Source organism: Phyllobates terribilis, unplaced genomic scaffold (genome assembly GCF_046119375.1).
Source record: "Phyllobates terribilis strain yellow unplaced genomic scaffold, ASM4611937v1 Scaffold_11__3_contigs__length_659146591, whole genome shotgun sequence".
Lineage (NCBI taxonomy): Eukaryota > Metazoa > Chordata > Amphibia > Anura > Dendrobatidae > Phyllobates > Phyllobates terribilis.
In genome coordinates, this window is record NW_027362771.1 from 321,665,745 (window position 1) to 321,683,128 (window position 17,384).

Genomic DNA, 17,384 nt, shown 5'->3' on the forward strand with positions numbered 1-17,384 from the left:
GGACACATATCTCACTGCTCTATTCCCGACGGGCCAGTGGAAGGGTGAGACTCTGTAAATTGCACCATCTTGTGTTTCTGCTGGGACTGTGCTATACGTTTATTGTCTGTTTGGTGGTTAAATAAAGTATTGCCACACTGTTTTACCATCACCCTGAGTTACCTGAGTAGTAGTGTGCCCATGGGAGACCCCGTATGTCAAGAATTATGTCCAATTACTGTGCCTTATGAAAAATGGCAAAGTGCCGCAAGGTTTGAGCAGCAGTCGATGAGTAAAAGTAATCTTGTTCTTTAATTGGACAAACCTATGGAGCATAACATTTAAAGGTGGACAGCCCCTTTAAAGGGTAAAGGTTCTTTTCCAAGGAAAAAATAATTTATATATTAGCAGTAGATAGTAAGTTATAAAACTTAGCAATGTAGCTGCATTAGGCCAGGTGCTCCTACCACATAGCAGCTGTTTTATCTCAGATGCCTGGCTCTCCGTTTGATGCAAGAAATAGTTTCCTGTGTGGTCGACTGACTGGCACAGAGTGAAAAATGTGGCTGTCATATTGCTCATTTCAATAACTAACCAGCCCCAATCTCTGATCTACAGACAGGCAGGGGCGGGTTTAGCTATTGAAATCATTAAAATATGTTTTGTAATGTGTCAGAACAGTACTAGACAGAACATAAACCATACAAACCTGTACATGCCCTTGAGAATCTCCCAGCCAAGAGATGCAGCTGCTAGCCAAATAGAGGGAAATGTGAGCGTGCGGAGCCACTGCAGGAAATCATGGTATGTAAAAGCTGCAGAATAACAGAAATAGTATCAATCATAACACACACACAATGTATAGAGTTGTATTATTTCATTTTTTTTCGCATAGGAGTTATATTGTTGTTATTGTCAAGGTTTCCAATAAAACTAAAAATTGTTTTATAGCACAGCAGCCTTCCACAACATACATTCGTTATAAATTTCAGTTAGTATTGGAAAGCAGTGTCTTTGTAGCAGAGAGGGATTAAAAAGACAAAACACTTACAAAAGTGCCTTAATTCCCTTAAAGGGAATCTGTCAGCAGGCTTCTGTTACCACATCTGAGAGCAGCATGATGTAGGCAAAGAGAAGCTGAATCTAACGATGTATCACTTAGATTACTGGGTGCAGCCGTTCTGACACAATCAGAGCTTTTAGATTTAGCAGTGCAGCAGAGCTGAGAAAGCTAATCCCGCCCACACCAGAATCTCAATGTATAAAGTCCATAGTCAGTGAGGTGCTAATCACAGGGGGAGGGGGCGTTGCCGGACTAGTGTAGTTCAGCAATGTTAATCTCTTAGTGATTAATCTCTTAGTGATAAATCCTTCACAGTTAGTAAACAGCACACACTTTGACAAGTGACACATCCCTGAAATATGTGTTTCAGACTATCTTCAGGTTACATAGCAAAAACCTGCTGATTGAAAAAGGGTAGATTTCTTGAAGGGAATCAAAGAATCATAACTTTTATTTTTTAAACACATATGAGGGCTTGTTTTCTTCGGGGGACCATTTCTAGTTTTGAAAAATATAATTCCTTCTACCATACAGTATATGAGTAAATGATAAAAAAAATAGTTTAAAGTGCTGTTAAATGGTGAATAAAAGAAAAAAAAATAAATTTCACCATTGATATTAGGGTTTTATTTTTGCTGAAAAGAACTGGAAACATGACTCCTCAGGTCAGTAGGATTACACTGATGCCAAACATGTGTAATTTGTCTGTTTGTTTTTTTTATTATTATTATTTAGCGACATATAACGGCAATATTGTCATTTTAAATATTTCGAAAGCACTGACAAGAGCACTCACCAGTTTTAGATTCCACGTGATACTTTTCCAAGTTTATTTGTAGATCAAAGTATTTTACAGTCCAGAAACCAAGCAAACCAAAGACCAAGAGATCAAAAAGCACAACAAAAGACTGCAGAGAGAACTTACGGCCTGCAAGGAAAAAACACTTCCAAAATTCAGATATATAAAAAAAAATACACAGAACATTATCATTAAAAGGGACCTTTCATATTTGCTGTATATCCAGCACTGTCTAATCATGTAGGAGGTTAGACCAGATCAGGCTGACATTATACAGTACATCTCACTTGCTAAGAAACCTGCTCTTAGCTATGGTGGGGGAATGATGTTCTTTCTCCAGTGTGTTGCTGCTTGCTTATAATTGGTCAGCATCATTCTTGAAGAAGCACAAATCCATTTGACTTGAGAAAAGTTAACTCATTAGGTGCAAAAACTTTGATTACCAATAGCTCCGCAACAAAGTAGCCAAATAATAAAAAAAAGTTTTATTTAGCTCTGCAGCCACTATTACATTTTATTTCCAGCTTAACATAAAAATTTGGGGAAGGGCCAGCTTTAAGAAGTTATTACACAACAAGGTGTGTAGCTGCAATAAATTAAAAATGGAACAGGATTTCTCAAAAAGAATCTTTCACCCGTTTTTTTGCATGTTAAACTGGCCACATCATGGAATAGTGGCTGTAGAGCTAAGCAACATAGTTGTTTTTTTTATTTCACACCTCATTTGCAGAGATATTAGCTTGTAAAGTTTAGATTCTAAATTTTCACTATAACCAAAAGTCTTTAGAAAACGAAAGCAAAGCGAGACCCGTCAGGGTCCACAAAAAAATCAGCTCACCCATGGATAATCCAGTAGAATTGCAAGGTTCCACAGTGAAAAAAACGTATAATCCTGCAAAGGGTCCAATAAAAAATTCTTTATTTAAAATCCTTATGCAATGAATAAGGACAGCAGTCAGAAACGCGACAGCGGTTACTAATATTTGTGGATTTTAATGGACTTGAAATTAAGAATTTTTTATTGGACCCTTTGCTGGATTATACTTTTTTTCATTAGAAAATGCCCCTAGAAAAGGTCAGAAATGGTCTTTTCTGTGTGATATGCTAAGACATTTAATGACACAGCTCTGCTCTCCTATTGGGGAACAATGACCTAATAACTGTCAGAGATCAAGAGCAGTGTATATGACACACTGCAGCTCTCATCTCAATACACTGTCAGTTCTCCCCCTCCCCCCCATACTGTCAATGACGTGAAATGAGAGCAGAGTATGTCATATACATCACTCTGGAATTGTGGCAGCTATTAGGGCTAAATGCCTGGAATAGATGCAGACAGGTGTTTGTATAGACATAAAGCTCTGCATACCCCCTCCAACAGTTTGACTTACAAAAGAAGCCCCAAGCATATTAATTCATTTAACAGCATCCATTAAAGTTATATATTAAAAATCATATTCAAAAGCCCTTACTCTGCTATATGTACAGTAATCAATAGGAGCGTTGCAGCAGAGACGTCCTGCTGGCTTTGAATGCAGAGAACGAGAGTGCAGGGCTGTGCGGAGCTTTATAGCGAGTACCAGCAGTTTGCAGCACAGGTGTCCATTCTACTGGAGCTCAGAACTGACAAGCACTTTGCTACATTTAAAAGTTACAGCAAGCAATGCAACATATAATTTTTCATTTACAACTGGAGATAGTAATAAAGTATATGGAAATTTTTCATTACGATCCATCACGACACTGCCAAATCATTCACTCACATGTCTGTGGCTTGAAAAGGCATCCGTCAGCACAATTTCTAAATTTTACATACGGAAAGTTAAAATATTACTCTATAGGCGCTTGTCTGACTTATATAAATGATACCTTTAATAGAGAACCAAAGCGCTAGTCATGAGAAATCTACATTACAAGCGATATGCAAATCAGGCTGGAAGTGCACTGGTGGTGCGTCTGTGCACCAGTACGTCTCCTTCCATGTGCACTGACCCCACAAGTGCACTTCCAGCCTGATTTGTTTATAGCAGGCAATGTTAGATTTCTCATGACTGGCACATTGTATCTCTACAAGAAAGGCAAACAAGCTCTTACATAGCCATTACTTTACTTTCTAACAATAAAACTTGCAGATAGGATCCCTTTAACAATATTGTAGACATCCTAAAACTAAATTTTCTTCAGTAAGTACGAATTAAATCATGCCTCCTGTAATGTCTGTCCTTCTATTGGTCTGACTGAATAGACTATGCATACATGCCTTAATGGAAAGCTATAAATCAGAAAACTACCTATTGTTTAAATAAGTTCTGTGTGTTGTATTTGTTTTCAAATCATGTTTTGTTTTTTAATTATAAAAATAAAATAAAAATAAATCAGTAATCTTGCAATTTTCGCACTGGCCACTGGGGGCTGTTTTAAATTAATACTTCCTGTCCCTTTAGGAAGAGTTTTCAGCAGAGTCCTTGTCAGAGGATGAAGGAATACAAAGATAAGAGTAATATATCTATATACACACATATACAGTGCCGGCAAAAAAAAAAAAAAATATATCACACAAAATTGCAAGATTTCTATTTCTTGTTTTTAATACAGATTGTGATATGGGTGAATAAAAAAATAAAAACCACATTGCTGAGAAAAAAAACCAAAACATTTAACTCAAAAAACTGATCTAAACTATGTCATTTTCTGACAATAGCTTCCCTTTAAGCTTGACTTGGGACATATTGTACATTGAATTTCTCAAGGTACTCTGTAAACATTTGCAACTTAATATTCATATTGGTCTACATTTAAAGTGACTAAACTTGTGTGAACTACTTTAGATTTTGTAAACCCCTTAATTCCCTGCTGATCGGTGGGGCGCAGGTCCCGAGATCCCTACCGATCGCGGTGAAGACTGCTCAGAACCATGTAGGTCAGAAGCCAAACCTCTTAAGTGATGGGACTTCAACTCTTTAACGAAGACCGAGACTATGTGAAGGCTTCCTGTTATTGTCCATTTCCCAGCGTATTTCAGTCCTGGGTAATCAGTAATATTGGTGCATTATAGCACAACTCTTTTAATAAGTTGGACAAGAATGGGAAGAGTCTCCTTACATGGGGCATGATTATCTGACCGACATATGCAAACCAATAGAATTTATCTATGAATCACAATTCTCAACATCAATATCGACTCCACACACATTTCGTAAACCAAGGATAAATATTTGATCAGAATAATACTGTAGTGTATGTATGCTAGAGGAAGCATTAATCGGACACGACACAAGCACAATCACACATTAGGACAATCTCTCTGCCGACCTTTTCTTCCCTTTGGGCCAGATCTCAAATGCTGGTCATCTAGCAGAGAAAAGCAAAGAACCAGGGTCAGCAGGTTAAAGAAGTTGTAATTCCCAGTAAGTATGATCAAAACCTGCAGCAGAACCTAAAAAACAAAGAAGAACCTAAAGTTACTTTACACACATACATTGGTCAAACATCAAAACAAATCATAACTTGGCTGATAAATAAGCAAATGCACTTGAAAGTTGTTAGCTTCCCAGGATTTCTATGTAAGGTATATCCTTAGAATCAGCAGAAAGAACGGTCTGCGGCATTAAATGGTATTGCAGCTAAGCCCATTTGAGTTAACAGGTTTTGTATGACTGTTGAAAAGCCTGAAAAAAGAACAAACTGGATCCCCACCAATCTTACACCGATTGCCTAAGAATAGGCTTTCAATGGAAAATCTGGGAAAGGCCTTTTAACATGGACATTGCTCTGAAGCTGTAGACAGTCTATACAGTAATACAACTTGATAAGCATCTAATGCGTTGGGGACCCACCGCTTATTTTCCCATAATTTAACTAAAGCAACTATCATGCATGCCGCTGCGTCGTTCATGGTCTATGGGAGTGATGATGATGGCCTGGTACAGCCATGATGAATATAGATTGTGGACACAATTCACTGCACTACATGTCTAAAATACTATCAATACCTGAGTGTAAAATGAGAAGAGACGAAGACGTCTTGAAGGCAGGAAGAAAAGCCATGGCACCCCAATTTCTATCACATAGGTCGCAACCACTGAAAGCTTCTGGATCCATACAGGAAGCTGATGAGCATACCAAGCAGCGGGGGTCGGGATACACTGCGTCTCATAGTGATAGGTTAGAGCTGGAAAAGAACAAAAAAAATAAAAAAATAATATAATCCCCAAATATGAACACACATTTACACGTGCTATGTAAGACTAGGGGCTATTCGTTGCTAAATATGTACTGCACATATGTAATATTAATGTCTTTTCAGTTAGGTTGCATTAATATACATATCATTGCTTTATTTCTAGTGTCTCTAACCAGTCTCAGCATGGCAGAGGTTAAGCTAGACAAGCTTTCTTTTATGCTCAGTCTTGTGACAGGAAAAGCAGATTTCATTAATTCTATCAAATTCATTGCATGAGGGAGAAAATAAAATATGCGCAGGAGAAGTTAGAGTTGTATGCTCACAAAGCCAGAACTTAAAAAGGGACAAATCTGCTTAAATAGGTAACAAAGTCATTTGGCACAAAATGGCACTATATATATTTATTCTTAGGCCACGGCCCCACTATCAGTATTTGTTCAGTATTCGGTCAGTATTTTTTCTCAGGAGTGGGAGTCAAAACCAGGTGAGGAACAATCAGAGAAAAGGTATAATAGAAACAAGTCACCAATTCTGCATTTATCACACACTCCTGGTTTTGGCTCCCACTTCTGAGAAAAAATACTGACCAAATACTGATAGTGGGGCTGTGGCCTTAAAGGCAATCTGTCACCACCTGGGAGATATCAGACCTCTACTATGGGCATACATGTTATAGAAAAGTAAATCTATACATAGTAGAGGTTTGATTGCAGAGAAAAGTGTTATCAACTCGGTTTTGCACATGCTTGGCATCACCCAGACACCAAGAAATCCCCGCCTATGTGTTTAGTTAGCATATAGCCCCCCTCCCCTGCATGTCACAGGGCCCTGCGACGTGCACCATTATCCCTCAGCTCCCGTGCATGCGCAAAGTGCCGCTCACATAGAGCAACCTTTGTTTCCTCCCGGCCACCTTTGTCTGTACTTCTGCTCTGCAGGGTTCTATTGCGCAGGCACCGGGAAGTCACAGTGAAACTGGGCCAGGAGGGAACAAAGCGCGCTCTATGTGAACAGGTATGTATATATTTACTTTGCTATAACCTGTATGCCCATAGTAGAGGTCAGACCCTGACCAATCAGCTGTTATTGGTGTCGGCGGCCACCAGCTGAAAGTACTTGGAGCCGGCCGTGTTCTTGTAGTGGCCACGACAGGGTTCTACACATCAGTCTCCTACTGATATGAATTGGTGGCGGATGTGCAGTACCAAGCCTTGGCCACTATCAGAAAACTGAGCAGCTTCGCAACTACTTACGGCTGGCAGTCGCCGCTGATTGGTGGGGGTGCCACATGTTGGACCGCGACCAATCAGGCATTGATGACCTATCCTAAGGATAGGTCATTAATGCTAACGTAGTGGACAACCTCTTTAAAGCACTCTTGGATAACTGCTATGAGGGATTCTTATAACCACTGGCTATATGCTTCTAGCATCAGCACTGGGACCACTACTGATTATGAACTTACATAAACCATTATCTATTCTATAACTGAGTTTTCTCAATACGCCTTCCACGACAGCATTGGAGGATGTTGTCCTCACAACATCGGGGGACAGGAACACAGAGAGGTTAAAAGTCCCTCCCCACCATCAATCCCCAGTGTTTTCCTGTCCCCCTTGGGGCATGGAGAGGTCCTGCAGTGCTGTCGGGCCGGCAGGCAGCACTGTATCAAAATATACTTGCCGGGCAGCGGTCGGTCGGGGCGCTCCCTTCTCCCTCCATGCTGCTCCCATTGGGACCGTCCTGGCTTCCTGCGCCCCATAGAGGGTAAAGCAGGCCGAGTGGTTTCATGCTGGGTGCCTGCATCTCCTCCTTCCTCCGGCATTCTGGGCGGGCGCGCGCGCACCAGAAGTGACGTCATCGCAGGTCCTGTCTCTTCCAACCTGTGTGTTCTACACTGGGACGCACAGTATGGGCACTCCCAGAGCTGGCAGGCATCTGGGCACGCGAACACACCAGGGTGACTTCACCGCAGGTCCTGCTTCCGGCCTGTGTGCTCCACGCCGGGACGCTGATGTTAAGCGCGTCCCAGGGCCAACAAGGCCCATATCGATCCGGATTGGCCCTCAAGTGACTGAGGTTCCTTGCTGGGGGGCACGTTTTTTTCTACAAAAACCCGCCTGAAGACGCCAAAGGTAAGGCTATCTCCATCATGGAGGGTGACAGATCCAGTGTTCCTACATATGCAGAGCCCAGCACGCTCTCGGCTACAGTGAGTAGTACCTGGGTGGTCAGTAAGGGGTTAACTTAAGCCTCTCTTTTAGATGACGCTAGATCTCCCCTCCTTCTAGTTATATGGGTCCCCTTCTCTTCCCCTTTCTTAGGAAGACAAGGCCCCCGCTTCTAAGAAGTATAAAGACCAGCCCCAAATCTGTGCTAAAAAAAAAAAAAATTGTACTCATCCTATAAGAAGTTGTGCCGACCCTGTTCAGATAAAATAAGTAAGGAAGAAAACCATTCTCTAATTGAGGAGCTTAGATCTCATTAAACAGGAGGTCCAAGTTTCTTTTGCTGCGCTGCCTGTCTACTCCTCCTCCAGGCCCTCTTCCCCTAAGAAGAGGAAGATCAAGAGTTAGACTCAGACGTGGTCTCTATTGACGTTAGTAGCTCTGCCTCTGATGATTTGGATGAAATAGCATCCTTAGGGCCTGCCAAAAAAGTGGAAACCGGAAGATATTATTTTTTCCTCGGACAACTTAGAAGAATTACTGGACGCAGTTAGAGGCACTATGGGGCTGGAGGACGTCGAGGTCCCCTGTTCCGTTCAAGATGAAATGTTTAGGGACCTTAGATCAAAAAAGCAGACTGGGTTTCCTGTTCATGAGGTCATTAGAGATCTCATCCAACAGGAATGGGAATCCCCGGAGAACCGTCTCACCACCCCTTCGGAATTAAAGCATAGATTTCCGTTGATTGGGACGTCCCTAAGGTGAACATCCAGGTGGCAAGGGGTAGTGAGGAAAACCTCACTTCCCTTTGAGGATTCATCCCAATTGAAGGATCCATTAGACCGGAAAATGGAAAGCATCCTTAAAAAATCATGGGAAACCTCTTCTGCCTCTCTCAAAGCGTATATTTCATCGACTTGTGTGGCCAGATCCCTCTTCAAGTGGCTCGCCCAACTAGAAGAACATCTGTCTCAGGGCACCTCCAGGACTGACCTGTTGGACTCCATCCCTCTCCTTCAAAAAGCCACGGGCTTCTTAACGAACGCCTCGGCTGAGTCAGTCCGGATCGCGGCTAGAGCAGCTGTCCTATCCAATACTGCTCGCCGTGGACTGTGGCTCAAAACATGGAGTGGGGACGTCACCTCTAAGATTAAACTCTGTTCCATTCCATTTCAAGGAAAATATGTATTCGGGCCAGCACTGGATGATATCCTGGAGAAGGCCTCGGACAGGAAGACATCCCTTCCTGAACAGAAACAAACTAAAAAAACGTCCCTTTCGACCTTCCCAGAGTCTCCCCCCACAATATAGGGGAAAGAGAACGTCTGGGCGCTGGAGCTATCCTAAGGGCGGCAGGGGTCGTAACATCCTTGTTCCCCAGCAACAACACCAGCAGCAGGACAAGCAATGACTTGGGCCATGTAGGGGGCGTCTCTCGGATTTCTTTTCCCAGTGGCAGGCAATATCTTCCTGCCAGTGGATCCTCAATACCATCAAGGGTGGGGGGGGGGGGGTCTTCTATTGGAATTCAAGAGTCGCCCCCCTCAGGTCCTGAGGGTCACGTCCCTTCCCTCTCGGTGGGCTTGGGAACTGCTATCAGTCGGTTTACAAATTCTGCTGAAGTCCAGAGTGGTGTCTCCGGTCCCCCCCTGGCCAGGAGGGTCGGGGTCACCACTCAAAAATTTTCCTAATACGTAAACCGTCAGGGTCCCCACGCATCATAACCAACCTGAAATCCCTAAAGCATCACATGAAATACAGACTATTCAAGATGGAGTCCATAAGATCAACTATTCCCTTAATAGGGAAGGATTACGTCATGGCAACCATAGACCTAAAAGATGCGTACTACCACATGCCGATTCATCCGACCCACAGGAAGTTCCTGGGCTTTGCGATTTCCAGGGACAACATAACAGAACACTACCAGTACAACGTCGTAGAAGGGAGGGGAAATGTAGAAAGCTTACCACGTTGTCGATTTCAAAACCATATGTCAGTTGGAATCCATCCTGAGGGTGCCGCACCCATTGGTGATCATAAGCAAATGAAAAGGGAAACCTAGGTTTCTGAGGTTTCATTTTAGCATGTTTTAGTTTTTCTTCAATAAACAATTTTTAATTATTTACTGTTGGATGTGTCGGTGGATTTCCCTTTTCTTTTTCATTTACCAGTACAATGTACTGCCCTTCGGCATCTCTTCAGCACCTCGAGTGTTTATGAATATTATGGTAGAAGTCATGGCACTTATCCTAAAACAGTGTTGTCTGCATAATTCCATACCTGGACGACATGCTGATCGTCATAACCTTAAAAACTCTTCGCTCGTTAGGTTGGGCTCCGAACCTAAAAAAGTCAGAACTCGTTCCTTCGTCGAGGAGGAAATTCCTTGGTGTCTTGCTGGACTCCAACAGACAAATGTCCTTTCTTCCATCAGACCATCAAACAGCTTTCAGAACCAAGATCTCAATTTTCACCAGAAGAATCCAACATTGAGAACGGCAATGTCTGTAATGGGGTCGATGACTGCCTGTATCCAGTCAGTATCATGGGCTCAGGCCCACTCAAGGTTCCTCCAGGATCATATCCTAAGATCATGGGACAGACAAAGGGACTCACTAAACAAACGGACCAGGACCCCCGGTTGGGTAAAAGCTTCCCTTTCTTGGTGGCTAAGCAACCAAAGTCTTCGGAGGGGGATTTCTTGGACCCAGGACCCCCTAATCACAGTGACTACCGACAGCAGTATAAGAGGATGGGGAGCCATGGTGGCCCAGACTCCCTTTCAAGGCATATTAAGTCCCGAGATCAGTGCCAGATCCTCCAACTTCAGGGAGCTGAAGGCAGTAGAAAAAACGCTCAGGGCGGCAGTCAACCTAATCCAGGGTACTCACATCAAGATACTCTCGGACAATGTGACTACAGTCTCCTTCCTTCATCATCAAGGAGGTACGAGGGTAGACAGCCTGAAACAAATCGCAGGTCGAATATTTTCCTGGGAAGAATAACATCTCCTGTCAATTTTGGCAATTCACCTGAAAGGCTCAAACAACATTCAAGCAGACTTTCTAAGCAGGGAAGACATTCAGCCAGGAGAATGCAGCCTGAATCCTCAAATATTCCAGTCACTGGTAGCAAAATGGGGTTTCCCCGAAGTAGATCTCTTTGCCAGTCGACTAAACGCAAAACTTCCCCTCTTCTTTTTGTTGGACAGAAGAGACAATGCCATGAATTTGGACGCATTAGCCCATCCCTGGCATTTCAAACTGGTGTATGCGTTTTCTCAAATTCCACTGATAGCAAGAACTATCCAGAACGTCAGGCTAGAGAAAGTGGCAACAATTCTAGTGGCTCCTCTGTGGCCCAAAAGGACTTGGTTCGTCGCCATCACAGAACTTTGCCTGGATGGTCCTGTGATACTTCCACCAGTCAACAACCGTCTCTCACAAGGTCACCTATTTTACCCAAATCCTCAGTGGACCTTGCAGCCTGATTACTGAAGCAGAGATCTTAAAATCCAAAGGTCTCTCTGAAGAAGTTATAAGAACTCTTCAACAAAGTAGGAAACCAGTAACCAATGCTATATATGGCAAAATATGGAAAAGATTCCCATCATGGTATGCCCCGGATATTCCTGACACCTCACACCCCAACATTGCTCAGATCCTTGATTTTTTTACAGAATGGATTGGAGTTGGATCTCAAACCTAGTACTCTCAAGGTGCAGATTTCAGCCCTAAGTTCCATATTCGAACAAGATTTGGCCTCTCACAGATGGATCAAAAGATTCATAACTTCGGCACTCAGACTTCACCCAAAAATTCAGTCTCATGTCCCATCCTGGGATCTTAACGTGGTGCTCCGGGGTCTAACCCTCTCTCCCTTCGAGCCTCTATCCTCCAGCACAATACAGACTCTCTCTCATAAGACTGCCTTTTTAGTAGATATGACACTTTCATACAATAGTAGTCAGTGTACAGGTTGTATCACTGTGTACATTTGGTGTGCCCTCTAAACAAAAGGGAGTACACGCTAATTAGCCATTTTCCCTCCTCGGTGTCATGTGACTCAGTGTTACAAGGTCTCAGGTGTGAATGGGGAGCAAGTGTGTTAAATTTGGTGTTATCACTCTCACACACTATATCATACTGGTCACTGGAAGTTCAACATGGCGCAACATGGCAAAGAACTCTCTTGAGGATCTGAAAAAAAATAATTGTTGCTCTACATAAAAATGGCCGAGGCGATAAGAAGATTGCCAACACCCTGAACCTGAGCTGCAGCAAGGTGGCCAAGACCATACAATGGTTAACAGGACAGGTTCCACTCAGAACAGTCCTCGCCATGGTCGACCAAAGGAGTCGAGTGCACGTGCTCAGCATCATATCCAGAGGTTGTCATTTCAAAATAGACGTATGAGTGCTGCCAGCATTTCTGCAGAGGTTAAAGGGGAGGGAAGTGTGTGTGTGTGTGTGTGTGTGTGTGTGTGTGTGTGTGTGTGTGTGTGTGTGTGTGTGTGTGTGTGTAAATCAGCCTGTCAGTGCTTGGTTCAGATGATGTCAACTGTGTATGGCGGCAACCAGGTGAGGAGTACAAAGACGAGTGTGTCTTGCCTACAGTCAAGCATGGTGGTGGGAGTATCATGGTTTGGGGCTGCATGATTGCTGTCAGCTGTGGGGAGTTAGTTCTCTGATGCAACCTTGAATGCCAACATGTCATGTGACATACTGAAGCAGAGCATGATCCCCTCCAGTAGAAAACTGGGCTGCAGGGCAGTATTCCAACATGATAACACCAAAACACACCTCCAAGACGACCACTGCCTTGCTAAAGAAACTGAGGGTAAAAGGTGCTGGACTGGCCAAGCATGTCTCCAGACCTAAACTCTATAGAGCATCTGTGAGGCATCCTCAAACGTAAGGTGGAGGAGCGCAAGATCTTTAACATCCACCAGCTCCGTGATGTCGTCATGGAGAAGTGGAAAAGGATTCCAGTGGCAACCTGTGAAGCTCTAGTGAACTCCATGCCCAAGAGAGTCAAGACAGTGCTTGAAAATAATGGCGGCCATACAAAATATTCACACTTTGGGCACAATTTCGCCATTTTCACTTAGGGGTGTACTCACTTTTGTTGCCAGCGGTTTAGGCATTAAAGGAGATGTCCACTACTAAGACAACCCCTTCTTAAACTGAATGTTCGGCCCGATAAAATAAACAAATCTATACTCCCCTCCCATGCTGGCACCGTTCAAGCGGTGTCAGCACTCACGGTCCCAGGGCGGTGATGCGGTGGAATGACACGTGAGGCGCCCAATCAGCGCTGTCTACAGCCTCGGACAAACTGAACATGAAGAGGAAGTCCGGGATCGGCTGCAGTCCAGATTTCCTCTTCATTTTGTCTGAAGGCGGAGACAGTGACGCCAGGGCTGATTGGGTGCAGTGCTCACGTGTCATTCCACCGCATCACAGACCAAGGACCGCGAGTGCTGACACCGCTGGAACGGAGATGGCACGAGAGGCGAGTATAGGTTTGTTTATTTTATCAGGGCCTAACATTTAGTTTAACAAGGGGTTGTCCTATTAGTGGACAACCCCTTTAATGACTGGGTGTTCAGTTATTTAAGAGAGCACACCAAATTTACACTGTTATACAAGCTGTGCATTGAATACTTAACATTTTATCAAAGTGTCATATCTTTAGTGTTGTCCCATGAAAAGATATAAAATATTTACAAAGAGGGTGTACTCACTTTTGTGATATACAGTAAGTCAAGGGGCTCAAACTCAGCCAGGTAAATGGGCCGCATATTGAAAAAATTTGAATATAAAGGGCCACATTCTTTGTGGGAGAAGATGACATTTTTAGTGATACCATTATTTTTATATATGACTTTGATCATTGTTTTTTTAATTCTTGGCATGTTCTTTTTAATGGTGTTTATCATATGGGTTATAGTACAGATCTTCTTTATTACTTCAGTTTTTATATAAAACAGCATTTTAAGTGGGCAAATATTTTTCCCTTATTTTTTCGTTGTTATTTTGACCATCTCAGAGGCCCGAGGGACGCACAACGGAGCCTTGGGGGCTGCATGCAGCCCGCATGTTTGAGACCCCTGCTGCAAGTTATCTAAAAATGGCACAAAGGCAATACAAAAATGGAAATCAAGTAAATACTATAATGTAGAGTTCACAATTAACTGAAAGTAGTGTATGGAAATAACACTGATTAAAGCACAACACTTGGTGACAGATACTCAAAGATCAAGAAATCTAGACCAAACACATTAGGCCTTGATGAGAAAAGTATAATTTTCTCACCTGTAAGCCCCCACCATGTTGGACAACGACTTGTTAGTTTTACGACTCCAGAAGCAAACATAAGCCTAAAAAGAAGCCATCGAGTGAGCCAGAAAGTGATGCCATCGTGGGCACTCCAAACGTTCATCTTTGAGCGTAAAGCACGTATTGGTGCAATCAATACTGCCAGGAATCCCATCTCTAGTAAAAGGCTGTCCCTGAAAGAAAATACATACAGATGAGGCCATTGTAGGAGAAAATGTAATAAACAAGCATAAGTCTGGCATCCTTTGGTTACATTTGGATAAAGGACCATAAAAAAAACATTCACATTTTATTGCCTGTAGTAGGGTCATGTTAGTAGGATCCAGAGCTGATGGAGGGAGGGGGGAGGGGTAAGGCGAAGGTTCTCTCACAGGATAAAGTGTCATTTTTGACACTAACTTTATTGGCACATACTTCAAAACATGGGCATATGTTTGACCAAACTGGTCCTCAACCCCATCCCCCACAGGGGTCACAGTGGGGGGGAGGGAATGCAGGCTTGCAAAAAGATGCACTATTCAATATACACTATACTTGCCCCCTTATTAACTCACTGTCCAGTCACAAACCTGAAATTTCCCACCAAAATGGCAGGTGGTCCTGGAAAACCAAGCCCAGAAAAGGGGATATTAAAATATGAGTTGAAGAACTGAGAGGTGTTGATATTATGGAGTTCTCCAGGAAACAGAGGAGTTTCTGTGGAGGATACATTTTTAAGCCAGTTACCTGGCATAAAAAGCCGCAGAAGTTTTGATCAACTAATTTGTGACTTGGCGTTTTCACACCACATTCACCCAGATCTGCCAAAATGGGCAGTACAGGGGCACGACACCCCAACACTTCTAATTCATAACGAGCTGTCGTGTTCTTTATGCCAGAAATCTTACTCCAGTCGTCACGGAGATGCAAGCTCGGGTCTATGTGTTCACCACATATAAGGTATGAAAAGAGTCCATTTCCAAAGGATACCATTATTATTACAATATAATAATACAAACTACATATACATGTAGATTAATGCATACAAAGGTACATTAACACTTACCATTGGAAATAAAGGAACACCTGTCCGACCTGCAGAAACAAAAGTAATCAATATTAATTCATGTGATCAATGACTAGGATATAGGCCAGTTCCACAGATCTGTCATTTACAACAGTGCTCCCATCCATAGTTAATGTTTTCACAGCAGTGTACCCCCATCCAACATCGTAGTGACAGGAGGTGTGTGCGCCCCCTCAATGGAGACCTCGTTCTTCCTCCCATCTGTCCAGTCATGTCTCCGTTACTGATCACCTTCATCTGTCCCATCACAGCAGTGTTTCTCTACACCCTCTCGCCAGTCACAGCAGACATAGCAATAGTGCCCCCTCGTCCTTACTGGTCACAGCAGTGTCACCCACCTGTCCCTCGGGATCTTATTTCTGAAATAAGATATGGATAGTTTATCGGACCTATACAGTCATATTCTGCTCTGCTGAACAACTTCTGGAATTTCTGAGACAAGAACATTCGCTTACCTGATACAGAGATAAGTAGAGGATCCAGAGCAGGAGAAAAATGAGGCTGTCACGAAAGCAGTTAAAAAGCAAAGCGCCCAAAGAAAGGACTGCCCCAAGTATACAGATTAATTCAATGCCCTGCTCTGTGTCCAGTCCTAGCTGAGGACCTAGCCACAGCAATGTGGGGGAGTCCTTCAACTGTTCCCATAAATCTTTTCCAGTGAATCGAAGCATCTTCCCGGCTGGTAAGATTCCTTCACGTCCATAAAGCCCTAAAAGAAAACCAATCAAAACACATGAGATACTTCCTTCCTACTGAAGTCTGCTAGATTTTCACTCTATCTATATATAAATAAAAGTGTAAATGTTCGTTTGTTCAAAATCCGAAATCTCCGAAAGTTCTTCACCGATTGCTTTGAAATTTTGACACAACGTTATATTCGAATACAGGCATTTTTTTATATACCTACTATGTTTTTATATACCAGCTGTTGGACGCAAAAGTAACAGTGAGAGGGGGTGTTACGAGTTCAGTCCCAGGCTGACTCTCCCCGGCCGCCCGGCATTCTCCCCCCCTTAGTGACATCTCATTCATAAACCCTTCTCCCTCTCCTTCATTTGCCTCAGCCGCTGACTGTGCTCTGCTCCTTTCGTGTCCCCTGTGCGGCTTGGGGGGGGAATGACGAAACCGTCTGTTTGAGGCTGAAAGATGCCGCTGCTCGTCACCACCACTGCCTGAGAGGCGACTGTCTCTGCTCTTCAGCGAAGCTGCGGCTTCTCCTCCGGCAGGTGAGTTTTATTTTCGACTGCGCAACAACAAGCGGGGGAGGGAAGGAGAGAGGGAGACTGCACGGAGAGGCTCTGGGCACGGAGCTGGGCCCAAGCCTCGCAGCAGTGGGCGGATAGTGGGTGAGTGCAAATCCCACTGCGCCACTGGCGGGAGTCAAGCGGATCACCCCCTCCTCTGCCTCCTGCCTTCATCTCTGCGCCCCCTCCTGTCAAATTCCATCTGTACTAGGGAATTGCATAACTAGCAATCCCTGACATGACTGACTCCATTGTGGCACCTTACAGCAAGTACCGACCTCTTTAGTGACCTGTGCAGAGTACAGGCCTGCAGGGGTCACAGGGTACAGGCTACCACCATGCCTGCCTGATGGGCACAACCATCAACAGCGCCTTATTCAGACAGACATAAGCGATTTGTTCCCATACACAAAAAAAATGGTACGATTGCTGTAAGTGGAGTCAGAAAGGAATTGTTCCCCTAACATGGAGCGGTTACTATCTGCCTCACTGGGTTTTGTCTTCTTCTGGAACAACATGTAGGGCTATATTTTGAACT

General features: G+C 43.5%; 1 protein-coding gene across 1 annotated transcript in view; it reads right to left on the minus strand.

Moving 5' to 3' along the window:
- Positions 1 to 17,384, minus strand: part of LMF2 (lipase maturation factor 2) — a 33,401-nt gene that overhangs the window by 14,481 nt on the left and 1,536 nt on the right. Inside the window, exons 2-8 of the mRNA XM_073652594.1 lie at positions 16,058 to 16,311; positions 15,582 to 15,610; positions 14,513 to 14,709; positions 5,834 to 6,012; positions 5,154 to 5,277; positions 1,839 to 1,970; positions 689 to 794 (exon numbers count right to left, since the gene is read on the minus strand). Of these exons, the coding sequence (XP_073508695.1) occupies positions 689 to 794; positions 1,839 to 1,970; positions 5,154 to 5,277; positions 5,834 to 6,012; positions 14,513 to 14,709; positions 15,582 to 15,610; positions 16,058 to 16,311 (1,021 nt within the window). The remainder of the gene's footprint in view (positions 1 to 688; positions 795 to 1,838; positions 1,971 to 5,153; positions 5,278 to 5,833; positions 6,013 to 14,512; positions 14,710 to 15,581; positions 15,611 to 16,057; positions 16,312 to 17,384) is intronic.